Source organism: Syngnathus leptorhynchus, chromosome 18 (genome assembly GCF_054491065.1).
Source record: "Syngnathus leptorhynchus isolate UIUO chromosome 18, UIUO_Slep, whole genome shotgun sequence".
Taxonomy (NCBI): Eukaryota; Metazoa; Chordata; class Actinopteri; order Syngnathiformes; family Syngnathidae; genus Syngnathus; species Syngnathus leptorhynchus.
Window position 1 is genome coordinate 1233104 of NC_141212.1, and position 26139 is coordinate 1259242.

General features: G+C 47.3%; 6 protein-coding genes, 1 long non-coding RNA gene and 1 other non-coding gene across 14 annotated transcripts; 3 read left to right on the plus strand and 5 right to left on the minus strand.

Moving 5' to 3' along the window:
- Window positions 1-3521: 3521 nt before the first annotated feature.
- Window positions 3522-10024, minus strand: vash2 (vasohibin 2). 4 transcript variants are annotated; one of them, XM_085938163.1, is made up of 9 exons: window positions 9811-10024; window positions 7844-8240; window positions 7190-7278; window positions 7016-7072; window positions 6833-6907; window positions 5305-5542; window positions 5103-5246; window positions 4670-4794; window positions 3522-4338 (listed from the first exon to the last, which is right to left on the minus strand). In XM_085938163.1, exons 2-9 carry the CDS (start codon window positions 8150-8152, stop codon window positions 4269-4271), a joined length of 1107 nt encoding a protein of 368 aa, XP_085794289.1. In that variant the 5' UTR covers window positions 8153-8240; window positions 9811-10024; the 3' UTR covers window positions 3522-4268. The 4 variants fall into 4 exon arrangements, with proteins under 4 accessions (XP_085794289.1, XP_085794287.1, XP_085794286.1 ...); XM_085938161.1 differs by lacking the exon at window positions 9811-10024 and adding an exon at window positions 9052-9239; XM_085938160.1 differs by lacking the exon at window positions 9811-10024 and adding an exon at window positions 8920-9239.
- On the plus strand, window positions 6129-6201 carry trnat-ugu (transfer RNA threonine (anticodon UGU)). The gene has a single exon. It is a non-coding gene; the product is annotated as a tRNA-Thr (tRNA).
- LOC147042174 (cytochrome P450 2K1-like) lies at window positions 9492-13222 on the plus strand. 2 transcript variants are annotated; one of them, XM_085938156.1, is made up of 9 exons: window positions 9505-10027; window positions 10523-10685; window positions 10752-10901; window positions 10965-11125; window positions 11189-11371; window positions 11437-11575; window positions 11807-11991; window positions 12066-12207; window positions 12391-13222. In XM_085938156.1, the coding sequence occupies exons 1-9, from the start codon at window positions 9821-9823 to the stop codon at window positions 12594-12596; spliced, it is 1536 nt and encodes a 511-aa protein (XP_085794282.1). In that variant the 5' UTR covers window positions 9505-9820; the 3' UTR covers window positions 12597-13222. The 2 variants fall into 2 exon arrangements, with proteins under 2 accessions (XP_085794281.1, XP_085794282.1); XM_085938155.1 differs by having other exon boundaries at window positions 9492-10027; window positions 10752-11125.
- LOC147042175 (uncharacterized) lies at window positions 11478-13973 on the minus strand. The gene is made up of 5 exons (XM_085938166.1): window positions 13456-13973; window positions 13362-13375; window positions 13219-13281; window positions 13018-13110; window positions 11478-12940 (listed from the first exon to the last, which is right to left on the minus strand). Exons 1-5 carry the CDS (start codon window positions 13865-13867, stop codon window positions 12884-12886), a joined length of 639 nt encoding a protein of 212 aa, XP_085794292.1. The 5' UTR covers window positions 13868-13973; the 3' UTR covers window positions 11478-12883.
- A 119-nt stretch (window positions 13974-14092) lies between these two features.
- Window positions 14093-20046, minus strand: flvcr1 (FLVCR choline and heme transporter 1). Of its 2 annotated transcripts, XM_085938157.1 has the most exons (12): window positions 19999-20046; window positions 17769-19165; window positions 17506-17650; window positions 17094-17234; window positions 16932-16999; window positions 16755-16858; window positions 16567-16677; window positions 16394-16499; window positions 16214-16328; window positions 16079-16146; window positions 14479-15577; window positions 14093-14240 (listed from the first exon to the last, which is right to left on the minus strand). In XM_085938157.1, the coding sequence occupies exons 2-11, from the start codon at window positions 18426-18428 to the stop codon at window positions 15512-15514; spliced, it is 1584 nt and encodes a 527-aa protein (XP_085794283.1). In that variant the 5' UTR covers window positions 18429-19165; window positions 19999-20046; the 3' UTR covers window positions 14093-14240; window positions 14479-15511. The 2 variants fall into 2 exon arrangements, with proteins under 2 accessions (XP_085794283.1, XP_085794284.1); XM_085938158.1 differs by lacking the exon at window positions 19999-20046 and having other exon boundaries at window positions 17769-19962.
- On the plus strand, window positions 19603-21554 carry nsl1 (NSL1 component of MIS12 kinetochore complex). Of its 2 annotated transcripts, XM_085938165.1 has the most exons (6): window positions 19603-19883; window positions 20409-20481; window positions 20547-20680; window positions 20747-20801; window positions 20872-20936; window positions 20996-21553. In XM_085938165.1, the coding sequence occupies exons 1-6, from the start codon at window positions 19638-19640 to the stop codon at window positions 21242-21244; spliced, it is 822 nt and encodes a 273-aa protein (XP_085794291.1). In that variant the 5' UTR covers window positions 19603-19637; the 3' UTR covers window positions 21245-21553. The 2 variants fall into 2 exon arrangements, with proteins under 2 accessions (XP_085794291.1, XP_085794290.1); XM_085938164.1 differs by having other exon boundaries at window positions 20872-21554.
- LOC147042178 (uncharacterized) lies at window positions 20051-22429 on the minus strand. Its single transcript, XR_015068971.1, has 3 exons — window positions 22317-22429; window positions 21033-21193; window positions 20051-20955 (listed from the first exon to the last, which is right to left on the minus strand). It is a non-coding gene; the product is annotated as an uncharacterized LOC147042178 (long non-coding RNA).
- Window positions 22430-22562: 133 nt separating this feature from the next.
- Window positions 22563-25168, minus strand: atf3 (activating transcription factor 3). Its single transcript, XM_085937768.1, has 4 exons — window positions 25104-25168; window positions 24035-24263; window positions 23835-23942; window positions 22563-23626 (listed from the first exon to the last, which is right to left on the minus strand). The coding sequence occupies exons 2-4, from the start codon at window positions 24257-24259 to the stop codon at window positions 23321-23323; spliced, it is 639 nt and encodes a 212-aa protein (XP_085793894.1). The 5' UTR covers window positions 24260-24263; window positions 25104-25168; the 3' UTR covers window positions 22563-23320.
- Window positions 25169-26139: the final 971 nt, after the last annotated feature.

The window sequence follows — 26139 nt, forward strand, 5'->3', positions numbered from 1 at the left end:
GGCCACTTCATTAGGGAAAAATCATGGTCAAAATTTAAATGAAAGTGAAAAGTGCCACACCCAAACAACCCCCCACTTTCTGATTGGCTGTTGGGTCTGTGACGTCACATGGACACTCTATTAGGTACACCGCCATTTTCAGGTGTACCTAATAACAGGCCACTTCATTAGGGAAAAATCATGGTCAAAGTTTAAATGAAAGTGAAAAGTGCCACACCCAAACAACCCCCCACTTTCTGATTGGCTGTTGGGTCTGTGACGTCACATGGACACTCTATTAGGTACACCGCCATTTTCAGGTGTACCTAATAACAGGCCACTTCATTAGGGAAAAATCATGGTCAAAATTTAAATGAAAGTGAAAAGTGCCACACCCAAACAACCCCCCACTTTCTGATTGGCTGTTGGGTCTGTGACGTCACATGGACACTCTATTAGGTACACCGCCATTTTCAGGTGTACCTAATCACTGGCCACTTCATTAGGGAAAAATCATGGTCAAAATTTAAATGAAAGTGAAAAGTGCCACACCCAAACAACCCCCCACTTTCTGATTGGCTGTTGGGTCTGTGACGTCACATGGACACTCTATTAGGTACACCGCCATTTTCAGGTGTACCTAATAACAGGCCACTTCATTAGGGAAAAATCATGGTCAAAGTTTAAATGAAAGTGAAAAGTGCCACACCCAAACAACCCCCCACTTTCTGATTGGCTGTTGGGTCTGTGACGTCACATGGACACTCTATTAGGTACACCGCCATTTTCAGGTGTACCTAATAACAGGCCACTTCATTAGGGAAAAATCATGGTCAAAATTTAAATGAAAGTGAAAAGTGCCACACCCAAACAACCCCCCACTTTCTGATTGGCTGTTGGGTCTATGACGTCACATGGACACTCTATTAGGTACACCGCCATTTTCAGGTGTACCTAATAACAGGCCACTTCATTAGGGAAAAATCATGGTCAAAATTTAAATGAAAGTGAAAAGTGCCACACCCAAACAACCCCCCACTTTCTGATTGGCTGTTGGGTCTGTGACGTCACATGGACACTCTATTAGGTACACCGCCATTTTCAGGTGTACCTAATCACTGGCCACTTCATTAGGGAAAAATCATGGTCAAAATTTAAATGAAAGTGAAAAGTGCCACACCCAAACAACCCCCCACTTTCTGATTGGCTGTTGGGTCTGTGACGTCACATGGACACTCTATTAGGTACACCGCCATTTTCAGGTGTACCTAATAACAGGCCACTTCATTAGGGAAAAATCATGGTCAAAGTTTAAATGAAAGTGAAAAGTGCCACACCCAAACAACCCCCCACTTTCTGATTGGCTGTTGGGTCTGTGACGTCACATGGACACTCTATTAGGTACACCGCCATTTTCAGGTGTACCTAATAACAGGCCACTTCATTAGGGAAAAATCATGGTCAAAATTTAAATGAAAGTGAAAAGTGCCACACCCAAACAACCCCCCACTTTCTGATTGGCTGTTGGGTCTATGACGTCACATGGACACTCTATTAGGTACACCGCCATTTTCAGGTGTACCTAATAACAGGCCACTTCATTAGGGAAAAATCATGGTCAAAATTTAAATGAAAGTGAAAAGTGCCACACCCAAACAACCCCCCACTTTCTGATTGGCTGTTGGGTCTGTGACGTCACATGGACACTCTATTAGGTACACCGCCATTTTCAGGTGTACCTAATCACTGGCCACTTCATTAGGGAAAAATCATGGTCAAAATTTAAATGAAAGTGAAAAGTGCCACACCCAAACAACCCCCCACTTTCTGATTGGCTGTTGGGTCTGTGACGTCACATGGACACTCTATTAGGTACACCGCCATTTTCAGGTGTACCTAATAACAGGCCACTTCATTAGGGAAAAATCATGGTCAAAGTTTAAATGAAAGTGAAAAGTGCCACACCCAAACAACCCCCCACTTTCTGATTGGCTGTTGGGTCTGTGACGTCACATGGACACTCTATTAGGTACACCGCCATTTTCAGGTGTACCTAATAACAGGCCACTTCATTAGGGAAAAATCATGGTCAAAATTTAAATGAAAGTGAAAAGTGCCACACCCAAACAACCCCCCACTTTCTGATTGGCTGTTGGGTCTATGACGTCACATGGACACTCTATTAGGTACACCGCCATTTTCAGGTGTACCTAATAACAGGCCACTTCATTAGGGAAAAATCATGGTCAAAATTTAAATGAAAGTGAAAAGTGCCACACCCAAACAACCCCCCACTTTCTGATTGGCTGTTGGGTCTGTGACGTCACATGGACACTCTATTAGGTACACCGCCATTTTCAGGTGTACCTAATCACTGGCCACTTCATTAGGGAAAAATCATGGTCAAAATTTAAATGAAAGTGAAAAGTGCCACACCCAAACAACCCCCCACTTTCTGATTGGCTGTTGGGTCTGTGACGTCACATGGACACTCTATTAGGTACACCGCCATTTTCAGGTGTACCTAATAACAGGCCACTTCATTAGGGAAAAATCATGGTCAAAGTTTAAATGAAAGTGAAAAGTGCCACACCCAAACAACCCCCCACTTTCTGATTGGCTGTTGGGTCTGTGACGTCACATGGACACTCTATTAGGTACACCGCCATTTTCAGGTGTACCTAATAACAGGCCACTTCATTAGGGAAAAATCATGGTCAAAATTTAAATGAAAGTGAAAAGTGCCACACCCAAACAACCCCCCACTTTCTGATTGGCTGTTGGGTCTATGACGTCACATGGACACTCTATTAGGTACACCGCCATTTTCAGGTGTACCTAATAACAGGCCACTTCATTAGGGAAAAATCATGGTCAAAATTTAAATGAAAGTGAAAAGTGCCACACCCAAACAACCCCCCACTTTCTGATTGGCTGTTGGGTCTGTGACGTCACATGGACACTCTATTAGGTACACCGCCATTTTCAGGTGTACCTAATCACTGGCCACTTCATTAGGGAAAAATCATGGTCAAAATTTAAATGAAAGTGAAAAGTGCCACACCCAAACAACCCCCCACTTTCTGATTGGCTGTTGGGTCTGTGACGTCACATGGACACTCTATTAGGTACACCGCCATTTTCAGGTGTACCTAATAACAGGCCACTTCATTAGGGAAAAATCATGGTCAAAGTTTAAATGAAAGTGAAAAGTGCCACACCCAAACAACCCCCCACTTTCTGATTGGCTGTTGGGTCTGTGACGTCACATGGACACTCTATTAGGTACACCGCCATTTTCAGGTGTACCTAATAACAGGCCACTTCATTAGGGAAAAATCATGGTCAAAATTTAAATGAAAGTGAAAAGTGCCACACCCAAACAACCCCCCACTTTCTGATTGGCTGTTGGGTCTATGACGTCACATGGACACTCTATTAGGTACACCGCCATTTTCAGGTGTACCTAATAACAGGCCACTTCATTAGGGAAAAAGCTTAAGTGAAAAGTGTCACACCCACCTTCACCCCCACTTTCTGATTTCTAAAGAAAAACAAACAATTTTATTGATCACAGAATACATGCGTTGTCGTGGTAACAGTCAGTTGACATCACAACAGTTCAACTTCCAACAGAGGGTATGGGAATAATGGGGTGGTGGTTGCTGTGGTTACAAAAGCAAACGTGCTCAGGGGGGGGGCTCACATCATCCACATGGATTTTTGGGGTTCAACTTCTTTAGGTGAATGCATGGACTTTAAATACAAAACTTCCTTTGTTGCATTACACTCAAATGTCAATTACAATCCAAAACAAAACATTCAAGAGAAAAGATAAAAAAAGTTGACATTACAAATGTAAAATCAATCAAATGTTTGTGCTCATCCCGCAAAACGGACGTGTGTGCATAGATCGCCGCGGAAAAGCTTCGAGAGAACATCCACATTTTTCAAATCCGGTGCCGAGTCATGAAATGGCTTCATCCGGCATGTTTTCCATTTGCATCTGTTTCCTCCCATAAATCTGCTTTGAGCTTCTCGAGGTTCCACTCAATGCGGGCGATGCAAATGCGTCTCCACAAATGACAAGAACGAAGAAAACTGGATTGCTTTCAGAAGTTCAATTACAAAATGGAGCATTTTGTGATGAATTTGGTTTTCTTTGCTTTGCACTCATTAAAAGTGTGAAATTTGCGCTGGTTGCCAGGTGATTGCGTGGAGTTGTCTCGGAGTGGGCGGAGTCAAGGACCATTGACTACAGTCGCGATTGTCGCCGAGGGATCCGGAAGTCAGATTCGGATCTGGTAGCCGTCACTCAGTGTGCTCAGTTCGGGAGATTTCATCTCCACGCACGCCGGCCTGGAGGAGAGACAACGCAAAACTTTTAACATATGGACATCACACGTTTCCGTGACGACGTCTTTTGGTGACACCACATTGTCATTTTCTTCCTATCACATCGCTGTATTACAGCAAGGAGGAACTAGTCTGCTGTTTGTCTACTTTTGAGTTCTCGAATTACGTCATGTGACCTTGGACACACACACACACACACAGAAAGCGATGCGAGGTGAAGGTTGCGGCGGTGCCACGTTGCAGCTAATTGGCAGCTGTCGGCTCATGTTTGGTCTCCGCCGCACAGCTGACGTTCACGCATGCACATCCGTCTCATTTTTTGCGGCCCACTTACGACTTGTCTCTGCGTCGCGGCGGTCGTCGCTGCGGGCTGCCGCCCTGCCGGTGGCGGCGCGGCGATAGAGACTTGCCGCGGCTTCGCTCCTTGATGGGGGACTGAGCGCTGGATGACTTCAAGATCTTCAAGAAATTCACAACGATCAGAAATGTTGCGCCGCCGGGATCAATCAAAACAAGCTTACAAAGATGCAACACTTAAACCCTGAGGAATATTCATCCCCCCCCAAAAAATGTCATTCTTGGGGATTTAGTGGAGATCACAGCAAAGCTTCACACAGCTGACACTGCCATGCAAATGCTTGCTAAGCGTGTGTGTGTGACAGCAGTGTCAAATAACAGTCTGTGAAATAGTCAGCAGTTATGTAGGTCAGTCATTTTCTCAGCACACACACACACGGCGTGCGGTGTTTTTGTTTGCGTGCGCGGACCTTCATCCTCATGTTCCGCCCGTGTTTCTCCAGCTCGCGCTTCATCTCCGGCGCGGCCATCTTGGCGGCGTTGAGTACCAGGTACTTCCACTCGATGGCCTGGCACACGTGAGGGTCGTGAGGCACGTAGAGGCCGATCTTCACCTGAGTGGACGTAGGGGTCAGAATTTGCAAAGGTATGGGAGAGACGTGCCGACGGTACCTTGATGAGGCTGTGCTGGTATCGCTTGTAGGAGCTCTCGAAGTCGGCCACCAGCTCGCCGAGCGTGCGGTGGCTGAGCGGCTTGTCCATGAGGTCGGAGCGCCGGCTCATGCCCAGCGAGCCGTAGCGTCCGTTGCAGTAGACGCCCAGAACCACGTGATGGAAGCAGTGGCCCGAGAAGTGCGTCTTGAAGCTGATGGGGAAGCGCTCCAGTGATGTCAGGCCGTTGGTCAGGTAGCTGTGCGTCCCATGTAAGGATTTGTCTTTTTTAGGCAACAAGAGCAGTAGGAAAACGATTAAAACTTTATTAGATATATTTTTCGCCTCAAGCTTTTATGTTTTTACCCATTGAGCAATGATGTGAGTTGTCTATTTGACTTTATATATTTTTTTTACATTTTTAAATTCTCTATACACGCCTGTTAAACTCAGTTCTCGCGTGTTTTGCGATTATCGCGGGATCACTGCGTCCACCCCCGTTTAAAGTGACGTCATCTACCGACATAGGTAGCGCAAATGCAAAGCCTTCGCAGGGCGAAATAATCGCTTCTCCTGCAGCCCTTCTCGCTTTTACGCTCGTCTCTTAAGGTAGTAAGCAAACGCTTGCAATGCTAGTTTGAATGGCTCCTTTGTGAAAAGCTCCCCCGCCCCCTTCGGGAAGGCTCGCAGACTCGTCACAGGACAGTCACATAGTAGAAATAGGACGCGCTTTAATGTTCCTCACATGGAAAAAAGTCACGATGTTGAGGAGGAAGAAAAGAGGGGCGTGCCACTCTCGTCTCGCTGTTGATCAAAAGGGCCTGAAAACATGCGCGGACACAACTGGCCTCATAGCTCAGTGGTTAGAGCACTGGTCTTGTAAACCAGGGGTCGCGAGTTCAATTCTCGCTGGGGCCTAATTTTTTTTTTTTTTTTTTTTTAAACGTGTAATTCAGGTTTCAAAAATGATTAATCAAACATTTTAAGGTAAATGGCTTGTTTTTGGGGGGGTGCTTTGACTATAAGAGATCTGTAGACAAGAGGCCAGGAAGGGACATTACGTCCCATTCCTGCACAATAGAGACAACAAAGTTAAAAGTAATTTGTGTGCCTTCTTCTATGTGCCAAATATGCACACAATGCACCCCCCCCCCAAAAAAAAATTAATAATCAGAGCACTCAGTGTTGCCAAAGCAGCATTTGCATTGTTCTCATTTGTGCTAATTGCAGCCGATTACAACTCAACCTTTGGAAATTGAAAACAATGAAGCAATCCGTGCATGTGTATGTCGGTTAAAAGAGGGGGGTGGGGGGGGTTTGAACTTTGAAGTGAGCTCTTGTTGCCTGGCAACAAGGTTGGGTAAGAACAGCAGAGGATGGCGGCAGCGGCGGACGGAGTGAATGAACTTGTCAGCTCCATTTCACATGGATGTGACCGCCTAGCCTATTTTAGCGTGTGGCAGTTTGAGAGACGGCCACTCGGGGGTTCATCCGGGGGTCGAGCGTGCCATTAGCGGCAGGTGTTAGCGTGGAAAAAAAAAAAGGATACATTCCCAGGATGACGGCTTCCAGACATTTGATTGGCAGCGACTCTCGCACCATCTCCCGCGCTGTCTCCATTAACCTGCCGAGGGAAGAACGCCAATCAAAATATCAAACTTTTCTGGCTGCGTCAAATTCCAAGTTCAAATTTGGACTCCATTTGAGATGAGTGATGGTAAAGGCCACTAACCCGCAGAGAGGCCGCTTCTTCTTGATCTCAAAGAACTGCGTGCCCGTGTGGTTGTATCTGGGCGTGAGGCGTTAAGAAGCCTCGCTGGATTTCCTGCCGCTGCTGTGCGCAAACGTCGGGAGCTGCCATATTGCACCATCTGTCTCACCCTCCCCAAAAACAGAAAAAGGATACTGCAGAGCCTTCATGAAATTCTGGACCACCACCAGCCAGTCTGGCACCGACATTGCCGGCTTGAAAGTGGGCAACGAGGGGACGTGATGCTGCCGAGGGGGAAGAAAGAAAAAAAAAAAAAGACCTTAGAACATGTATTTTGCTTCTTTGTCGTTTTCGCCCGTGTCAACTCGGAGTAAACGAGGGTGGCCAGCCAGTCACGCTTCCTGCCGGGCCAGCTGCACAAAATTGTCTCCCTTCCTGTTATGTCCGCCCTCTTCCTCTCGTCTTCATCCCGCTGAGCAGACACGCCACGCCACGCCACGGCACGGCACGGCAGGAAGCGTGATGAGACGAGACAGCCGCACGGGTGTCCCTAATCAGGCGGCTGATGTGTGCTACGCCCATTTGAAATCCAGTTGGCGCCCGGAGATTATCCGCTGGCCAGATTGTATTGGAGGGATTATTTTCTTTGTGTGATTCAGGCCACGCAGGCAGGCAGCCAGAGAAAGAAAGAAAGAAAGAAAGAACGATGCTGAGGGACACGAAAAACGAAACATTGTCACCGCTGCAAAGGTCCCAGAGCTGCACCCCAAACTTGTTTGATACGGATCATGTGTTGAGCAGGAGAACAATGTGATGGTTCTTCTCGTCGCGCCAAAATGAGCATCTCACCTTGGGCAGGTAGGCGGCGTTGCGTATGGCGTCCACCATCCCTTTGCCCTCGGGGTGCACGGCGGCCACGTGGGCCCACATCCTCTCCCAGGTGGGCCCCTCGATGGGGAAGCCGGCGCGGTTGACGTAGAAGAGCAGCCCTCCGTCCTTCTCCTCTTCCTCGCGGTTGGGGCTGCTGCCTTCGCTGGACTCCTCGCCGCCGGCGGCCCGACGCAGAAGACAGTGGGCACTCGAGCTCTTGGAGCGGCCGTGCCGGTTTAGCTTGGCCGGGCGGGAGGCCCCCACGCTCGGGGGGTCGGGGCCGGTCATGGGGAGGACGAGGAAGAGGAGGGTGACGGACGTGTCCCCCTACGGGAGCATCCCCCTGTCTTGCATGGGTGAGAGCATGCTGAGAAACCTGACAAAAGTAAACATTGGCAATACAACATTAAAACTTGTACTTTAGTGGGAGTCTAAACACAGCAAAGTAGTCCAATCGTTGGCAAACTGACCGGGAAAATACCCTAAAAATAGAGAAGGGGGACGGACAAGTGGTCCGACCCAACAACTGTGACGATGACGTCAGAAGTCCCCCAGAAAGCGACGTCTGGTCACTCAACTCTGATACAAAGTTGCAAGCCCTCGTCCTTTTTAAGTCATTCGTTACACGTGCAGTCTAATTTAAAAAGATTTACTCGACTTGTTGTTATTGTTGTTTAGAACATCCGTTGAAACCGTCAATTCAAACTCACCGCATCGTGCGCCGGAGTCACGCAGCCGACGCTTAAAAGACGTAGCAAATGTAAACTGCAGTAAAAGAAAAAAAAGAAAGAAAAATAACGATTTATGTGCACTCTGGCTTAGTTTGGTGTTGTTTTGGTGCTGCGAGCCTCTGCAACTTCATCCCTTTCCTCGCCACTGTCAAGTCACGTTTATATCGAGCTAAAAGCGGAAACACCGTAAGAGACTTCAGAATTAAGTGACGGTAGATGACAAATACAGGCTTGGGATTGTCGACGTGGAACAAGCTGCTGACGAAATCAAATCAAAAGATACACCACAATCAAACACGAGGTCACAACAAAACGCCAACTTACTCGAGAAAAGAAAAGATATCAGGAAACTGTTTTGACTTTGAAAATCCCAACCGGACATCCTTCTTGGTTTTGACTCGCTCGCTCGCCTTCACTTCATTGCGGTTCCGATTGCCTCTCATACGGGGAAATTACCTCTTGTACGCCTTCCTGACCCTCGGTGGTTTCCCTGGCGCCTCCCTATCGACTATCTTGTTAGTAATCGCGGCATCATGTTAATTCAAGCGGTCCAGTTTCTCACACGATTAGAGCGCCTTGGAAGAGAGAGCAAACGATGCAGCTCTCTCCTCACTGGTGCCGAGTAGCTCGGATCGGTGTACATGGATGGCCTCTCATTGGTCGAGCCAACAATGAGGGGCGGGACGAAAAAGGGCATCGCTGTCCGATATTGCTCTCTGATTGGTCAGTTCGGAGGCGTTAGGCGTAACAAGTGTTCTAGCTGCAATAAAAAGGATACTGTTGCACTTTGTCAGAACATTCACATCTAAATACACAAAAACATATTTATAAAATACTTTTAATAAATAAAATAACGTAAACGGAGTAAGGGAACTGATACGTGCATGAAAATGCATTTCTATTGCAGTGACGACTGATCTTTGACGGTGACGCTCCATTCGTTGCGTTACAGCACCACCTACTGGATGTAAAGTGTATTAAAAACGCACAGTCTGGCGAAAGTTTTCTCACTTTGAAATGACATTTAGAAGCGGTTCACGAACTTTTTACATAAGTACCTTCTGGAAAAGAAAATCTCTTCTGCTTTGTTCTTTGACCAATTTCTACTGCTATAATGGCGTTTTCCAAATGAACTCCCGCCCCGCTGTGGGTTGGCCTTTGCGAGCAGTCAAGTAAATAAACACCGAGTTGAGGGGGGGCAGGAGCGTCACTCACCTTCTCAACCATGGATGTTTCGGGCACTTTCTTGCCGCTGAGCTCCAGCTCCGTGTTGGGTTCCGCGCTGGTGCTGCTCGTCGCCTATGCGGCCTGGTCGTCGGCCTCCAGGTCTCCGGAGCCCCGGCGGGAGGAGCCTCCGGGTCCCAGGCCGCTGCCGCTGCTCGGGAACTTACTCCAGCTCGACCTGTACAAACCCCATCGGACCCTACTGGAGGTGAGCGACGACCCGACGTGTGCGCGAACGCATACACCCGTTACGACTTTTGCAAATCCACAAATCGAACTTGGACTCGGAGTCGAACTCCACTGTTTTGCATATGAGGAGGGCGTTCGGAACCATTTTCTCATTCTCAGCAATCACTATTTATGCATTTATTTAAAGGATATAAAGTCGCAAATGAGTAAAGAATTTCGTGCATAGTTTTTATTTTGAAACGTAATTTAATCCGGAAAAGACTTGATTCGCTGACGGTATTATAAATGTGCACTTTTGGACTCTGGTTGCAGCCTTCTGGTGTCTGTCCAATACCAACAGTTAAAAGTTAACAACAATCTCCAATCCCCAGAAAGTAAACAGCTGTTTGGGTTGACAAATGATTTTCCTCGTATGCATCATCGGATTATTTCTACCTTTAAAAATCCACATTGATTCCTTTTGGTTGTTGTTGTTTGTGCACTTTCAATTCGAAACCTACCTCCTTGGTGCAAGATGTCCAAGAAGTACGGTCCAGTGTTCACCTTCCGCATGGGCCGCAATACGGTGGTGGTTCTGGCCGGATACAAGACTGTCAAGGAGGCCCTGGTGGAGTACGCCGAAGAGTTTGGAGAACGAGAACCAATACAAACGGCTAAAGAGGTCAAGCTGGCGCACGGTAAACGCACGTGCTGCAATGGTCACGTGTACTGGAGGTGAAGGTCATGGCGTTCGCTCTCCGCAGGCGTCCTGTGGAACAACGGAGACTCGTGGAAGGAGATGCGTCGCTTCACTTTGAGCAACCTCAGAGACTTTGGGATGGGAAAGAAGGCGTGCGAGGACAAGATCCTGGAGGAATGTCAGCACCTCTTGGAAGTCTTCAAGAATTTCAGAGGTGACTTTATCAGCTCCACATACGTTCCAGTGTCCAAATGGATAATGTGGCTTCTGGTGTCAGGCGAAGCGTTCGACACCCAGCAGCCTCTCAACTACGCCGTGTCCAACATCATCTGCTCGCTGGTGTTCGGCAGCAGGTTCCGCTACGACGACCCCGCCTTCACAGCCAGGGTGGAGCGCACCAGCAGAAGCATCCAGCTCTTCGGCGGTCCGTCCATGCAGGTAGACGGAAGGCCATCCGCTTCCAAACTTCATCCGTTCAACGGATACCTTGCTCTTTCTTAGCTGTACAACATGTTCCCGTGGCTCGGTGATTGGTTCTACTCGGGAAGCAGGGAGCTCCGCCGTCTGGCGATGGCCAACCGGAAGCAGGCCACAGAACTGATCCAGGGTCTGAAGGAGACTCTGGACCCGCAGAGCAGCCGAGGCTTGGTGGACGCCTTCCTCGTCCGACAGCAGCAGCAGGAGGTCGCGACGTGACTTCAGCCTGGAGACACATTTTTGAGTGTTGATGTTCTGTTCTTCTTGCACAGGACTCTGGGGACGTGGGTCACTTCCACAATACCAACCTTCTGATGACCGTCTCCAACCTGTTTAGTGCCGGCACGGAAACCACTTCCACCACGCTCAGATGGGCGCTCCTCCTCATGGCCAAGTATCCCCACATACAAGGTAGTCATCTCATTGCAAAGATCATTTGGAAAATTCACATTAGCGTAATTAGCACCAGGCTAGGTGAGTCCCACTTGTGGTTCCTTCCAAGGAGGGTCTACATCCTTGATTTTGGCCTTTTCTTGAACCACAGCAGCTTGTTTGCTTCATTATACTTTGTCATTTCCTTTTCCTTTGTGGTCATTTCAAAATAAGAGCTCATCCTTTTTTCTTTTTTTTGTGACCTGGTAGAGAAGGTCCAGGATGAGCTGAGGCAGGTGATCGGGGATCGTCAGGTGCAGGTGGAGGACCGCAAGAACTTGCCCTTCACCAACGCCGTCATCCACGAGACGCAGAGGCTGGCCGACATCATTCCCATGTCGCTCCCGCACCGAACCAGCCGGGACGTCACCTTCCGGGGTTACTTCATCAAGAAGGTCAGTCAGCAACAATGACAATGCTCACGTTGCAAATGAAAAAAAAAAAAAAAAACCTCCCCCGACACCTCCAGGGCACGATTGTGTACCCCCTGCTGACGTCGGTCCTCCACGACGAGAGCGAGTGGGAGAAGCCCACTTCCTTCCATCCTCAACATTTTCTGGACAAGGACGGAAAGTTCGTCAAGCCCGACGCCTTCATGCCTTTCTCGGCAGGTGGGGAGACTTGCGCTTGTTGCTAGGCAGAAATTGAGGGCTAGCACGGCTGCGGGTTCATTCGTTGGTTGGACTTTTTTTTTTTATTTGCGTGCTTAGCAACTTTACGATTTGTTAGCTATTTATTATTTGGCCGTTTACATGCTAATAAAGTAACAGCGCCCTCTACTGGTTGCCGTGTAGGTCGCAGGGTTTGCCTGGGAGAGAGCCTGGCTCGCATGGAGCTCTTCATCTTTTTCGTCACGCTGCTGCAGCATTTTTGCTTCCGGCCTCCCCCGGGGGTCCGGGAGGACCAGCTGGACCTGACCCCCCAGGTAGGCGGCACGCTCAGCCCCGCCCCCCACAAGCTTCGCGCCGTCGCCATTATTTCAACGAGCGAATCGAACTGAATCAGACGATTTGCGCTCATGTAAATGATCCATCTTAGTTATGACTCGAATTGAATTCTTTATTTTTACGACTTCATTTGTCCTGGACTCAAAAGTCCATAAATCCGATGACATGCCAGTTCAAAGATCACTTGTTGTGTTGGACGTTCCAAATCATCTGTTTCAGTTGCTCACATATATTGAAAAAATAACAAACACACACACACTCTCAGAATAAATAATAAAATGAGTTGTTGTGTACGTGTTTGTGGATACGGGGACCTTGGCTTTGTTACCATGACAACTTATTAAGTGGAGATCTTGACGGACGCGTAGGTCACCACGTCCTCTGCCGCTTCACCGACCTGCACCGCCGCAAAAAATATTTAGGGATGCAAAAACATCAAAGTATGAGTGAATGATTACGTTCGGGAGCACTGGCCTGTGTTTTGTCGTGGTTGTTCTCCTTGGTCTTGGTCTTCTTTTTGACGCTAACGGTAGCGTAGGTCACCCTGTTCTCTTCTGGCGACCCATCCTTTTGAAAAGAATTTTAACTTTATGGGCGAGGAAGTGTCAGGTGATGACGACAAATCAACGCAGTGATGTGTTCAAAATAATGATAATAAATAAATAAAAGTCTCACTTTTTGCTTAGTGTCCTCCATATTGTGGTTGTAATTGACGCTGGCATACATGGCGTTGTCTTCCTGCCGGCCAACCACAAAATGGCTCGTTTTCAGTAAGTCAAAAGGAGTTGAAAAAAAAAAAAAACAAAAACCCAACTTACATGTTTGAGCAAATCTGTCGAGAAAAAATAAAAAGGGAACATTAGCAACGATGAGTCATCAGAAAGCATGACTTCACACACGCGACGTTGGTACCGTGGTCCCCGTCCCTTCTTGACTTTATTTTGACGAGGATGACCACCACAAGGATGACCAGCAACATCAAGACTGCGACGGCCGCCCCGATGATGATGAAGAGCGTGTTGCGGTTCGCTGATGGCGGCGGCGGCTGGGTGTCCCCGGGACCTCCTACGGCCACCTCCGTCAACATGGCCGTGTAATGGGCCTGGACCTTGACGTCGGTGATCCCGTATTGGCACGTGTAGTTGCTCTCGCGGCTGACAGAAAGCACCTCGAGAAAGGAGACGCAGTTCTTCCGCTCGGTGCGAAGCGACGGAAGCGTCTCGCCTCGCTCGTTCATCCAACGGAGACCTCCTGCCTGGCATGAACAGTCGTTTGCTGGCCAGCAGGCCAGGGAACACTCCAGAAGCAGGTGAGCGTTTCTCATGGGATCCTGAGGCTTCACTGCAAGGAAGAAGGCGACGGACGAGTGAGACGAGATGATGACGATACGGGATCAGGCGACTCACCTGTCATCACCGTCAGAACAAAGTTGAAATCGTACTGTCCGGCTTGTAGGCATGCAAAGTAACCGGCGTCCTCCGCCGTCACCTGCTTAATGAGCAGCGAGCAGTCCTTCAGGCTGAGGCGTTGACTTCTGGGCGAGCTGCTCAGCACTTGGCCGTCTTTCACTTCAGCACTTGATGAGCTCTGGTCCCAAGTGTACACCCATTTTAAGCCAGCGCAGGACGTCCGCTCGCAAGGCAGGGTGACCTCGTCCCCGGCCTTGGCGAAGATTTCTATGACCTGGTCGCTAGCCACTGCAAGACACCACACAAGATACGTTACAGTAGCCGTTCCCCGGGGCTCTTTTTAGTTTGAACATGCTGTCACGCGGCGGCATCATCAGTAAACCTTTCTCTCATACGCGCAAAACAATATGCGTAGCAAACGGCTCATTGTTGTTCCCGTCATGTTGCATGAGCTGAGCGTCAAAGATGTACAAGTGGAGCTTCCTGTTAGCAAATGCCCCCCAACACAATTTCAAAAGTCACTCACCTTCAAATTGGAGGAGAAGAATTAGAAAGAAATCCCAAATGATCATCTTCAGGGAGCAAGTTGAGCTTTTGGTCCATGTCATTCTTTTGCCTTTGTGGTGACTTGTTGAAAAGAGGGGACGGTTCATCCCTCCACACAGCCACACACATTTGCATCAGTCAGGTTGCTTCCGCATTCATCCTTTTTAAAAGGAAACTTATTTCACAAGTGAGCTGGCCGAGTTCTTCAATTTTGTTTATCGCAGCACGATCGTGTCATGTCAAAAGGGGAAGTGAAAAAAGAAGAAAAAAAAGATTTTTTTTTGCAAGCCTTATTTGAACTTTTTGTCACATTGCAAGAGACACGAAGACATGACCATGTCGTCATCTCCACTTTAATGCTAGCGCCACCACGAGGACTCATTTGGAATAAGCAGGCGACAGGCAACAAAATAAAATTGATCTTGTGCTTCATAAATGTCGGGAGTTGGTTTTTTTTTGCTGGCAAAGTGTAACATGACCATAAATTGCGTTTGTATACTTTTTACTCACTTAATCCCGAAGTATTCTTCTAATAGCAAAATAAATAAAAGAGTCACAAAAGTCAAATCAATATGCTCCACAGAATTCTGCAAGAAAGCCTACATATTAGTGTGCGTTTATATTTCTAATAAAAAAAGAACTATTCATCAACAAATAAATCTTTGAATTCATCATAAAAGGTAAAAAAGGAAACTGCATTAAAAAGCTGCAGAAAACGTCATCATGCTGTACTCTGAATGACCACAAGATGGCGCGCTACACTTGTCTCACACACACACACACACACAGAGCAAAGTATAAAAAGTTGTGCGGAGCTTTTGTGCACCTTGACTGTGTGTATTAAAAGTCATGTCCGTCCGACGCCGTCCTTCATCCAAAAAAAAAAAAAAAAAACAAAGGACGTGATGCATTCAAGTAAAGTCAGGAAAAGTCAGTGCTGGCGCAACCGCTCACTAACCGTCCATAAGGCGTCCCCCCAAAAAAAAAGAATTCTCAGGTTGCCTTTTGCGTGGCTACAAGGACGTTTCTCTGGCAAAGTTGAAAGAAGGTTCCACCTTTAGCTTTTTCTCTGCAGGAAGCTGAAAAACACAAATACACATTCAAGAAAAGTCACTTTTCAATGTAAGGCAAAAAAAAAAAATCACCATCCAAGTCATTGCAACAGCTTTCTACTGCTGATTAAATCTAGAAATGTTTTTTTTTCCTCTCAAGACTCAGAATAGGAAAAAAAAAATCCCCAGACGTGTTCTTTTGAACCAAATGATGAAGTTGTTGTGGTGTTTTGTCTGAAGAGGACCACGAGAGCCCATCAAGCCCCAGACTAACGACCTTGGACCAGCCCTTCCGCAGCCAGACGACAAACAAAGCACAAAGTCTCCGGCGCCATCTTAAGGTTGCATCCTGGGAAACGCGCTAGCTGGAATGTTCACACAAATGCCACGACGCTGATTCTTTTTTTTTTACTGTTCAACTTTTGGACTCTAGCAAAAACGCACCGATCATTTTCTCATTCCCTCTAGGCAGAAGGAAATTTGAAAAATGAAGACCCAATTGGTCATCAAATCTTCCCGAGAACTTACCGCCTGTTGCTCTTTGCCCGTCACCCCCATGTTGACGTTGTGTCGTTTCAGGTCCGATTTGATGAAGGCTGGAATGAAGACGTTCGTATGAGTGAAACTCAGACGGGCAAATACGCACGCTCGGCGACACCTTACCGGTGAGAATTAATCCCAATAAAATCCAGGCGCAGAGAAAAATGTTGCCCGGTAGCGGGTCGGCATAATCCGTGGTCAGTTTTCCTTGAATCAGCGTGAAAAGGATCCCGAATATCTGCACACACCACCTTTTTGAAGTCAACCACAGAGTTTTTTTTTTTTTTTTTAAACAAAACAAACCTGCGCCGAGGTGTTGAGGAGTCCGGACGAGGTTCCTTCCGATTCCGGGTAGGTGATCTCCACCCCAAACTCGAAGCCCACGGGAAGATACCCAGTCATGAAGAAGCTACAAAACGCGAGCGAGTTCACCGGATGCGGATGAGACTTTGGAGAAAATGCGCGTGATGACCGACCCGAGTAGGCCTCCTGTGAAGAAGACCACGTAGAGGTTGTTGAGGTTCAGCGTGAAGGTGAAGATCAGCATGCTGATCAAGGTCAGGCAGTTCACCAGCAGCGTGGTCATCCTGTGTTCATCCAAAGCAAGCCACGTTATTCTCTGGAGATTTGAAGACCTGCGAAGGCGTGCGGGGATGAGACCCACTTGAAGGTCTTGGTGTGGTCCAACCACAGGCCACAAAGGATGGAGCCCACCATGCCAGCCACCACCAAGGTCAGCCCGATCCTTCCCGCGTTCAACTCTTCATTCTGACCGACGCAGAAAATCAGAATGGTCAAAACGCTGGAATTTTTTTTTTTTTCTCCCAGTTTCCAAAGTGACCTCATAGCAGGCCATGATCATCTGGTTGAGGATGGTGGACACCGAGTAGAAGCAGCCCGTGGTTATACCTGTAGAAGAAGCCTTCTTTGAAAGCATTCTGAAAACGGCGTGCATATTTTCGTGACGGCGTTTCACGAGATACCAAAGTAATGTTTGACTGACCGTAGCTGATGAGCAGCAGGATGAAGGGTTTGTTCTTTATCAGATTGACGATGGAGCGGCGGTACGAGTAGTCCTCGGGGGGGCCGACGGGCAGGACGGCCTGGGCCTGGCTGGGCGGCAGCGGCGGATGGTCTTTCATCACTGCCACACAAAAAAAAGCATTCTCTTATTCGCTAGCGCCATTTTTTTTTTGCAGTCTCCGGGGAACAATGCCAGACTGGATGCGACCGAGATGATTTTGTATACAGTAGCCGTGTACGAAAGAAATGCAAAGCAGGAGAACCGGAAGAGCGAGTCGAAATGAGGACATCAACTACAGTGTTTGTAGTACACACAAATGTTTGGCAGATTGTTTTTTTCCAAAGTCATGTAAAGTTTGCAAAGATGAATATTGGAGTGTGGTTGTGAGCACCTATGATGGTGAGGATGAAGAGTGCGGTCGAGACGGCGGCGGTGCCGTAGAACATCACGCCGATGTTGCGTGCCGTCAGCTCCACGTCGTTGGGCGTGTTCGGAACCAACACAGGAGGCAACAGGAATCCGATGGCCACGCCCAACTATAAAAAACAAACACATGCAACTTTTTTTTTTTTTTAATTCAAGTCAGTCAGGTGACGGCCAGAAACGAGCGCATGAGTCCAGACACGCGCGCCGATGCTCTGGACCCCGCCTCACCTGATTGCCCAGCACGGCAGTGGCGCAGGCGGTGGACACCTCCTTGGGTCCGAACCAGACGGAGGCGACTCTCGAGGGCAGACCGAGGATGAAGACCTGCGCCACGGAGCACACCAGCTGTGCCACCATAGTCACCGGGTAGAGATCGCGGCCCACGCTGGCGCACTTGAGCCAGGCGCCGGCGCAGTTGAGGCCGGCGCCCAGCAGCGCGGTAAGGCGCAAGCCGCGGCGGTCCAGAAGCCAAGTGGCCGGGAAGATGAGCGGCACGTAGACCAGCATGTAGACGATGGACAGCCAATCCACCTTGTCATTGTCCACCCGGTAGAAGTGCGTGAACACGTTGGCCACGATCCCGTACTGGATCCACTGGAAGGCGTTGATGAGTGAGTACAGACTGAATACGGCCAAAACGGCGAACCGCTGCCAGTAGAGCTTTGTTTCCGCGCGAACAGTTTCCTCGTCCTGATTTTTCTCCTCGATCGGTTGGTTTTCTCCATCGGGTAGCATCGCGTCGCGTTCGTCCGCAAGCTCCTCCGCGTCCCCGTCGGCGCGGGACCCGACGCTGGCTTGGAGCGCCTCCTCCTCTAGCTTGGTGATGCGGTCAGGTGGAGAGGCGGCATCCGCGCGCACATGGTCGTGCGCCAGCTCTGCCGCCACCATCGCATTGATTTGCTTTCGTTCTTGTCGCTTTTTTTTTTTGAAATCACCAAGAAGCGGCGTGCTTCCTCGTCACTAATCGAGTGAGCCGACAATTTCCTGAGCGAGAAGGTCCGCCTTGGTTCTTTGTTATTGGAGGAGGATGGCCCAACGCCGCCTAAGCCAATGAGCGGCAGCAGTGGCCAGACACGCACCCGCGCACGCGCAAGCTTGAACTTGAAGTGATATGAGGAAGTGTCATTTCTATCATTTTGCGTGAAATACCAATTCTAAAGGGCTACAACGTGTCAAATTCACACACAGATCATCAGTGGCATTAAAAGATCTGGTCCAGTCTGTGTGCAGGTGTTCCTTTCCTGCACAGCTTCAGTCCAGGATGGAGCTGCTATTCTATGGAAAGACAATGTCAATTGAAAGCGGGAGCTGCTCCATATGCCCCCGACATTGGCTCTAATCCTAATCTTCATCTCGAAAGCCTCCTGACTGGTTTGGTGCTGGGGGAATCCTTTGAGCCAGTCGGCCCTGCAATGGAGCTTTGCGTTCTGGCACATGACAGTAAGTGCACAAAGGCCCATCCAACTTTGTAATGTTTGGTCTTTGTTGTGTGGCTCCTCAGGTGTCTCAGCGCCATGGCAACGGCCGCATCTCTACTCCGGGAAACTGACTGTCTGACCTCTGACACACAATGCTTCCTCAAGCACCACAGCCTCCGCTTTTCCCATACCGCCGCCACGCTGATCCTTTACAACAACAAGCACCATATTTCACATTCCTGCCGTGGCGCCATATAGACAATGTGTGCGCTCGTGGGTCAATAAAGCTGCAGCAAACTAGGGCCAAGAGTAAAGGACGATTAGCGACAAAACGGAGTTATCATCGGATTATTCTGTTCCGAGTCATATGACTGATAGTTTATGTTTGCTTCATACGTGTGCGTTTTGTGTGCATGGGTGATTATGGCCTTACAATAAGAAAAAAAGAAAGAATTTACAATTGAATTGATTTTGATGCAAATGACAATGGCATTACTCAAAACAAAGTTGCTTTTTTTTTTGCTTGATTTCTGCTCAAACTTGATTAGCTAGGTACAGATTTGACACGCAAAGGAGTGACGCAAGTGTTTTGCGTCTACAAATATATACATATTATTTTGGATGAAGTGTCGGAACATTTGTGTCCTACACTTGTTCCTCTACGGACCTCCGGAGACAGATGCAACCGGAAAAAGAAAGTCGTGATGCAACCGGAAAAAAAAAGCCGTTCAAATCAAACATGGCGGCAAAAATAGACGCGCAAATTGCAGAAGAGACAAACGAAGACTTCAGAGTGCGATTAACGTCTAAAAAACAAGTTGTCCAATATGTGCAACAGTACAAAGACATTTTAAACAAAGCGCTGGACGGACAAACGGGAATTTCGGAGAACACTAAGCGACTTTTACTTGAGGAACTGCTGGCGGTGAGTTGAAGGATGCGTTTACCCCCCCAAAAAAGCTAAATCTAACATTTCCCTTCTTTTCTCTCAAAATTTTAATTGCAATTCAAGCATTTATTCGTAAATTTTGACTACTTACCTGGGAGCGTCTAAACTTGCCTTTACCCTAAATACCCGGATCTTCAGGTTGATTGACGTATGTCAACGTCGTCAAATGAATGCAACTTTATTGACAACAAGGGTAAAGCGTCAAAGATACCAAAAGAATATTTCAATTAAATCTAATAAAACGCGATATGTTGCTTTCAATTAAATAGTCACGACACGACAAAGTAATTCAATACTATGCAGAGATGAAAATATTGCTCTCCTACAGCTGAGCCACTAGGGGGCAGCATAAGCAGTACATTCAATGGCGAGGGTCAAAATATGACAAGAGCAGCAAGACAAGATTCAAATAATTCAACTATTCAGAAAAATATCAAAGAGCCACGAATCCATTCATGATGTGTATTTATTTGACATTTGTGGAACACCTCACCTGTGCAGGACTTTGAGGCCGCTGTTCATGCCAACGTCTTGGTGAACGGACAAACGTGGGAGCAGGCTCCGCTTGACCAAGGTGAGCAGTGCCACGTGCAGCCTCGTCCGTCCGTCCGGCGTACTAAAATGTCTCCTCTCTCCCAGATGAGGACAAGCTGCCCGAGCTGGAGAAGCGAATGGACGACGCCATCGTGGAGACGGCGCGGAAGCGACGCGCGTTACCCCCGCAAATCCTGCGCTCAGCCGTGCGCGCCCTCAAAGCGGAAAGGCGACTTGTGGTGGGTGCCACTCTGACCGGTGGACTGGCTGTCTTCTGACTTTTCTCCTTCACATTTTTTTTGTAGGACTTTTATGAAAAGCCAGTCAAAGCTCAGCAGATGCTCACAGAGCCTCAGACAGGTAACACACACACACACACACGCACGTACACACTGGACAGCAAAACAACCTACTTGTGTTCTGCCATCAGAGAACTTGATGAAGGACTTGTCAGATCGGGCATCTGAACTGAAGGATCACGCTCAAGTCGTCAAGGTAGAATACACACACATATCTACACAGATGCATATTAACCATGTGTGTGTCTGCTCCAGTCCATCCGGACACTTCAGAATCAGGCCGAAGGCTTACTGGAGGTCATCGGCACCAAGCCCAGTCAGATGTCGTCGGAGGTGCTCCGGGAAGTGTTCGGCGGCAGCCATTTGGGAGAAACTCCACCTCTTTGGCCAAATCACGTCCAGGGGAACAGCAAGTGGAAGAAGCAGTCGCTCCAACGAGACGCGGGGGACGTCCTGACCTCGGCGGGATACATACGACAAAAAGATACAATGAGTGGGAAGTGATAAGTTGTTTCCACTTTGGACTGATCAAGTGGGCCAAATCATGGAAAGACACATTGTTCATTTATTCGACTTACGTTTGCAACATGTCATCGAAATAATGATCATTAAAGTACATAAAGTCCATTGAGCAAACGTGCAATTTTTGGGATTGCTTAGTTGACAGTTGAACCGCTAGGGGGCAACAAATACAACGGAATATGATGAAAACCGTTTTAATGGCACATCCAGATTTGACTTTTTTTCAAATCTACATGATTTTACTCATAATGAATAAACGATGGAAAAACCTACAGAACTTTGGTCTGATGCATTATAAATAAATAAAAATATATCAACATTGTTATTAATCATGAAAATGCTTCAAGATGGATAAGACTTTTTGACAAATTGGTATTTTAATAACACATTAACATTGGAAAGTTGCTTAATACTAATCAGTGTGCTAATATCAAAACATTAATTGATTAAAAAAAAAAAGTTACTATTTTTAATGTCCCAGTCTGTATGAAGGTCAGTTTGAGGTCATCGCATGACTTTTAATCTCGGTCACGGAACAGTGACACACTCCCACGCTTCCTCTTTGAGTCATGGCCATCTTCTTGAAGATGTCAAACGACGACAAAAGGAAACTTTGGCGTTCAGAGAAACGGGAAGTGAGTGAAGGACATTCACGCAAGTGCATGTGCCTGTCCTTTGACCTCATATTAGCCAGGTGTGGATTACAGCCTGTCAATGTTTACTTGGAACAGGAAGACATCAAATTTAAGAGGACAAATATCCTTTCATTCGGATGTCTGAGGAGCAGGAAGGGCAAGAGATTATCGTTGCATGCTTGTGTGATTAAATATTGTGTTATTATGATATTGATTAACGTGAACTGATCATGTGAATTATTTCGGACACTAATTAGGAAACAAATCATACGTAACACTTAAAAAAGAAATATATCTCTATATATATCTGCTTTGCATTTGCAAATGATCCCGTTTTCAATCTTCCCTGAAAATCACAATATCTCTGAGAGCAGTCACGTGATATTGGGGAGCAAACCCAAACAATTGATCTGACTCACCTTTGCAGGTAGAAAGTTTGCAAAACGAGCTGAAAGGATCGCAGCAACCAAAAAGAAGTGCAAAAATAAAAGCACTGCGAACTCTGGCTGGCTGTCAGGCTGGCTCTATAAACAGGAAATGACGTAGCAAAAAGCCGGTCACGTGCTTCTAACACGAACAAGCGCACACCAAATAACACTCAATTTCTACTTTATAAATAAATAAATAATTTGTAGACAGCACAAGTCACGTGATTTTTGTGGTTTGTCAAACAACGTTTTATTCAACAAAGTGAAAAAGAAACCATGCTGGTCTTTGACCGGCTACATGTTGAACATTTTGGCTCAAAGCTCCCATGGTCACATGACCAAACAGTACAAAAGGAAGAAGTAGAAAATAACATTTGAGTAGCTTTGCCACACACACACACGCACTCACTCACTCACTCACTCATGAAACAGTGCTTTACAAATGGAGACATAATCGTACATTTTTGTCGACATGGGTAGCTGTCGAGTTTTATGCTGTCGGAATCATTACGACTCACTCGGGACGCAACTAGTTAAGGTCCTGAGTGATTCCAGCACGGGCAATTAGCAGCATTTTGACAGTTAACCGTCTGTCTTGAAATAAATAAACAATAATTTAAAACAATGACTTTTCTCACTCAGCTTGTTTGTGCGTCGCTGAGCAGGAAGTAGTGGTGCAACAGTCACAGTGCTATCTAGTGGACATGGCACAAAAAAACAAAAGTGCTCCAGCTTGGCCTTGGACGGGAAAAGAACGACGAAAAGTCCACTTTTCCACGCGGGCCACTTTGTCCAGTCAGCAGCTCGGGTTGGTGGGGGTCGGCCGTCCACCGAGGACCTCTCGCAAAACATTTCCGTGTTCTCGTAGGGCTAGACAGGAGAATTTTGGAAATATTCCAAATGGTAAACTTTCCACAGGTCCCTCATCTTGGAGGGACTGCAAGGGCTGCCGTTTAAAGCTGAATAGAGACATACAAGTATTTTGCAGGCTCTGGTCACATGGAGACCGAACACTGGACGTGGTCCAGGCTGAGGAGGTTGCCGGCGTCCAGTTCCTGGGTGCTGGCAAACAGGGAGCCGGCGGCGTCCTGGATGGCGAAGAGGGAGGTGGTTGGGCTCTCCTGGAGGTGGCGCATGAAGAGGTCGGCCGTTTCCTGGTCGGGGGTGCAACCGTTGTGGGCGCGGACGATGCAGGTGGGACGGTGCTGGTTGAGCATGAAGGACAGGTGCTGCTTCTGTTGGTTTAGAGCTTTGATCTGAGCCTTCAGGCTGATGTTGACGCTCTCCAGCTTCTCAGACTCCTGCGTACACAAAATGGAGGCCAGACGCCGTTAGCTAGGGCTGCATCAATGCTATGCCGATGCGTCTTAGGTACGAGCATGAAGTTAACGGACAGTCCAAAGATTTGCCGTAAAAGCGTTTTGACACGCCGTTGCCATCATTTGTCACGATTTTTTAATTCTTTCAAAATCGAAAGCCTGACGAGAAAACGCTAAGGTGAAAACGTACCAGCAGCAAATATTCCGTCCTGTCCTTCTTCTTTTTGCGGCATTTGGCAGCGGCGGCCTTGTTGTTCTCTCGCCTTCGCTTCCTCCTGTCTGCCTCGGTCTGCGACAGCTGTTGTCATGACAACATGTCATTGAAAAACTTCCGTTCACAACAATCAATTGTGCAAAGTTAATAAACGAGAGCACCGAAAAGCCACTAACCTGCGACTTTCCCCCGGTGCTGAAATCCGAGCAGGAGCTGGCGCCGTCCGAGCTGCCGTCGGCGAGCGCGGACAGGCTGGACCGGCGCTCGGCGTCGGTCGTCAAGTGACTTAGGTCGTCTAAGGAGAGCGAGCCCGGCGGGGACAGACGCGGGACCGGCGACGGGCGCGGTACCGACGCCGAACAGCTGACATCGGCCAGCGTCGGACGCGAGTTCTGCAGCATGACCCTGCAAAAAAAAAAAAAAAAAAGTTCTATTCAGTACCGCATTGTGATCATTTGTTGGCTCCCCCTAGTGGTACGTGAACGAATCACGACCGATGTACAGTTCAGTTGTAGTTCACTTAAGGTAAAACACATTTAAACTAAATGTAATAAATGAAAATAAAACAGATACGTGTTTTATTTTCTCATTTTAAGCAAAATGTTCATGTTTAAGGAACAGCTTGTACTAATGTCAAACTCAGGTTTGCTTTGTGATGAACACTTGGTTTCAAATGTTGGACAACTGAATGTCCTTTTATAATGAATACACTTACGGAGTCAAAATTATGTCAGGAATTTATCTGTGAAATTTTTGGGGGTTTGTGGTGAGGTGCTGAGGTCGGCTCGGAATTTCACGAGAAGTGAAACATTGTGAAACATTGTGATTCTTTTGACACAAGCGCTGCTATATCAAAAGAAAATGTACATTTATTTTCACTCTGGTTCTTATCAAAATAAGAAGTGAGATTTTTATGAATGGGCAAGTTCCAAATAAACAGAATGATTTCACTAATGAACACGTAAACATACGCGCGTATGATGCAATGTAAAAAAAAAAAAAAAAGCAGTTCAAAAAGTTCGAAACGGAGCTATTTGTGTCAATCAAAAGGACAAATACGTGAAAATGTCGACATTTTCCTTCCTATTCCGAGTCAACTTCCTTTTTGGATCACTTTCGCCTTTGTAGTTGTTTTACGCGTCGAAGTGAGAAAAGCCAAATGAAGAAGAAAAGGCCACAAAAGCATCAAAAAGCTGAAGAAAAATAACAACATATCCAAGCCGAATATTCCAGAAATCAACTTACGTGCGTTATGAGCGAAGTTGGTGAGAAGAGCGCGAGAAGAGTGGCCGGCCGGTGCGCGTGAATGTTGAGCCGAGTCGGGTTGCGTCACGCTTATATTCATCCAGGCGCTCCTCAGGGGGCGGGGCTTAGTGACGTCGAAATCGCTGCGTCATGATGCAATCCGCTCAAGAGCGTCTTTTTCTTCAAGATCGCAAGTGAAAGAACTTCAGTCTTCAAATATTACAAATCCGTTCACTTATTAAATGACAACTTGATATTTGAAACTTATTATTGACAATTTATTCAGTTTCTCCTTTTGTAAAACGACTTACCTTACATTATAAACATTTTTTAAAAAATTCTCTTCAGGTCACATTTGGATTGCAAAGTCCAACCAAATTAGAATGTAGAGGATTTCGAGAAGATCTGGAAGGGGTGTTTTGTTTCTGCATCCATGGAAATTTGTTGGATTTGCTCTCGTGTGTGCGTAAGACGGCCGGCCGGGTGTTTCCCTGTCCGGCCCGGCCGGCTGGGCTGGCTGGCTGGCTGGCAGCTGCTCCGCGGCCTGCCAACATTCCACTGGCATCAAGCGCTTGCATCAGGAAAAGAAAGTGACACGAGCGAGTCCACTTTTTGTCGGGTGCCTTATTATTAGAAGCCGACAAACCGTGCGTGCGTGTGTGCTAATAATACAAACTGATGTACCAGCTCTTCATTTAGCTGCACTGTCACGTACACACACATTTACATCACTTACATATACACAACTAGGCAAGTATTTTGTCAGATTCACTCTTCGACTCACTCACGCCATGTACGGACGGAAACTTCTAGAAGTTAAAAACTCATTTGACACAATGACAAGAAAGAAGATGGTGAGTCGCTGTCCACCTGCCGCAGTATAGCGCCAACTACTGCCAAGGAGGACTTTATGTCAATTTTGTTTTGCCGAAAGTATCGGTGACTGGGATCGGCAGCCTCCGCGAGTATCTAAGTCAATTACATTCAAATGAAGAAAAAAATAAAAGTAAATTGATTTTAAAACTAGCTGACGGGA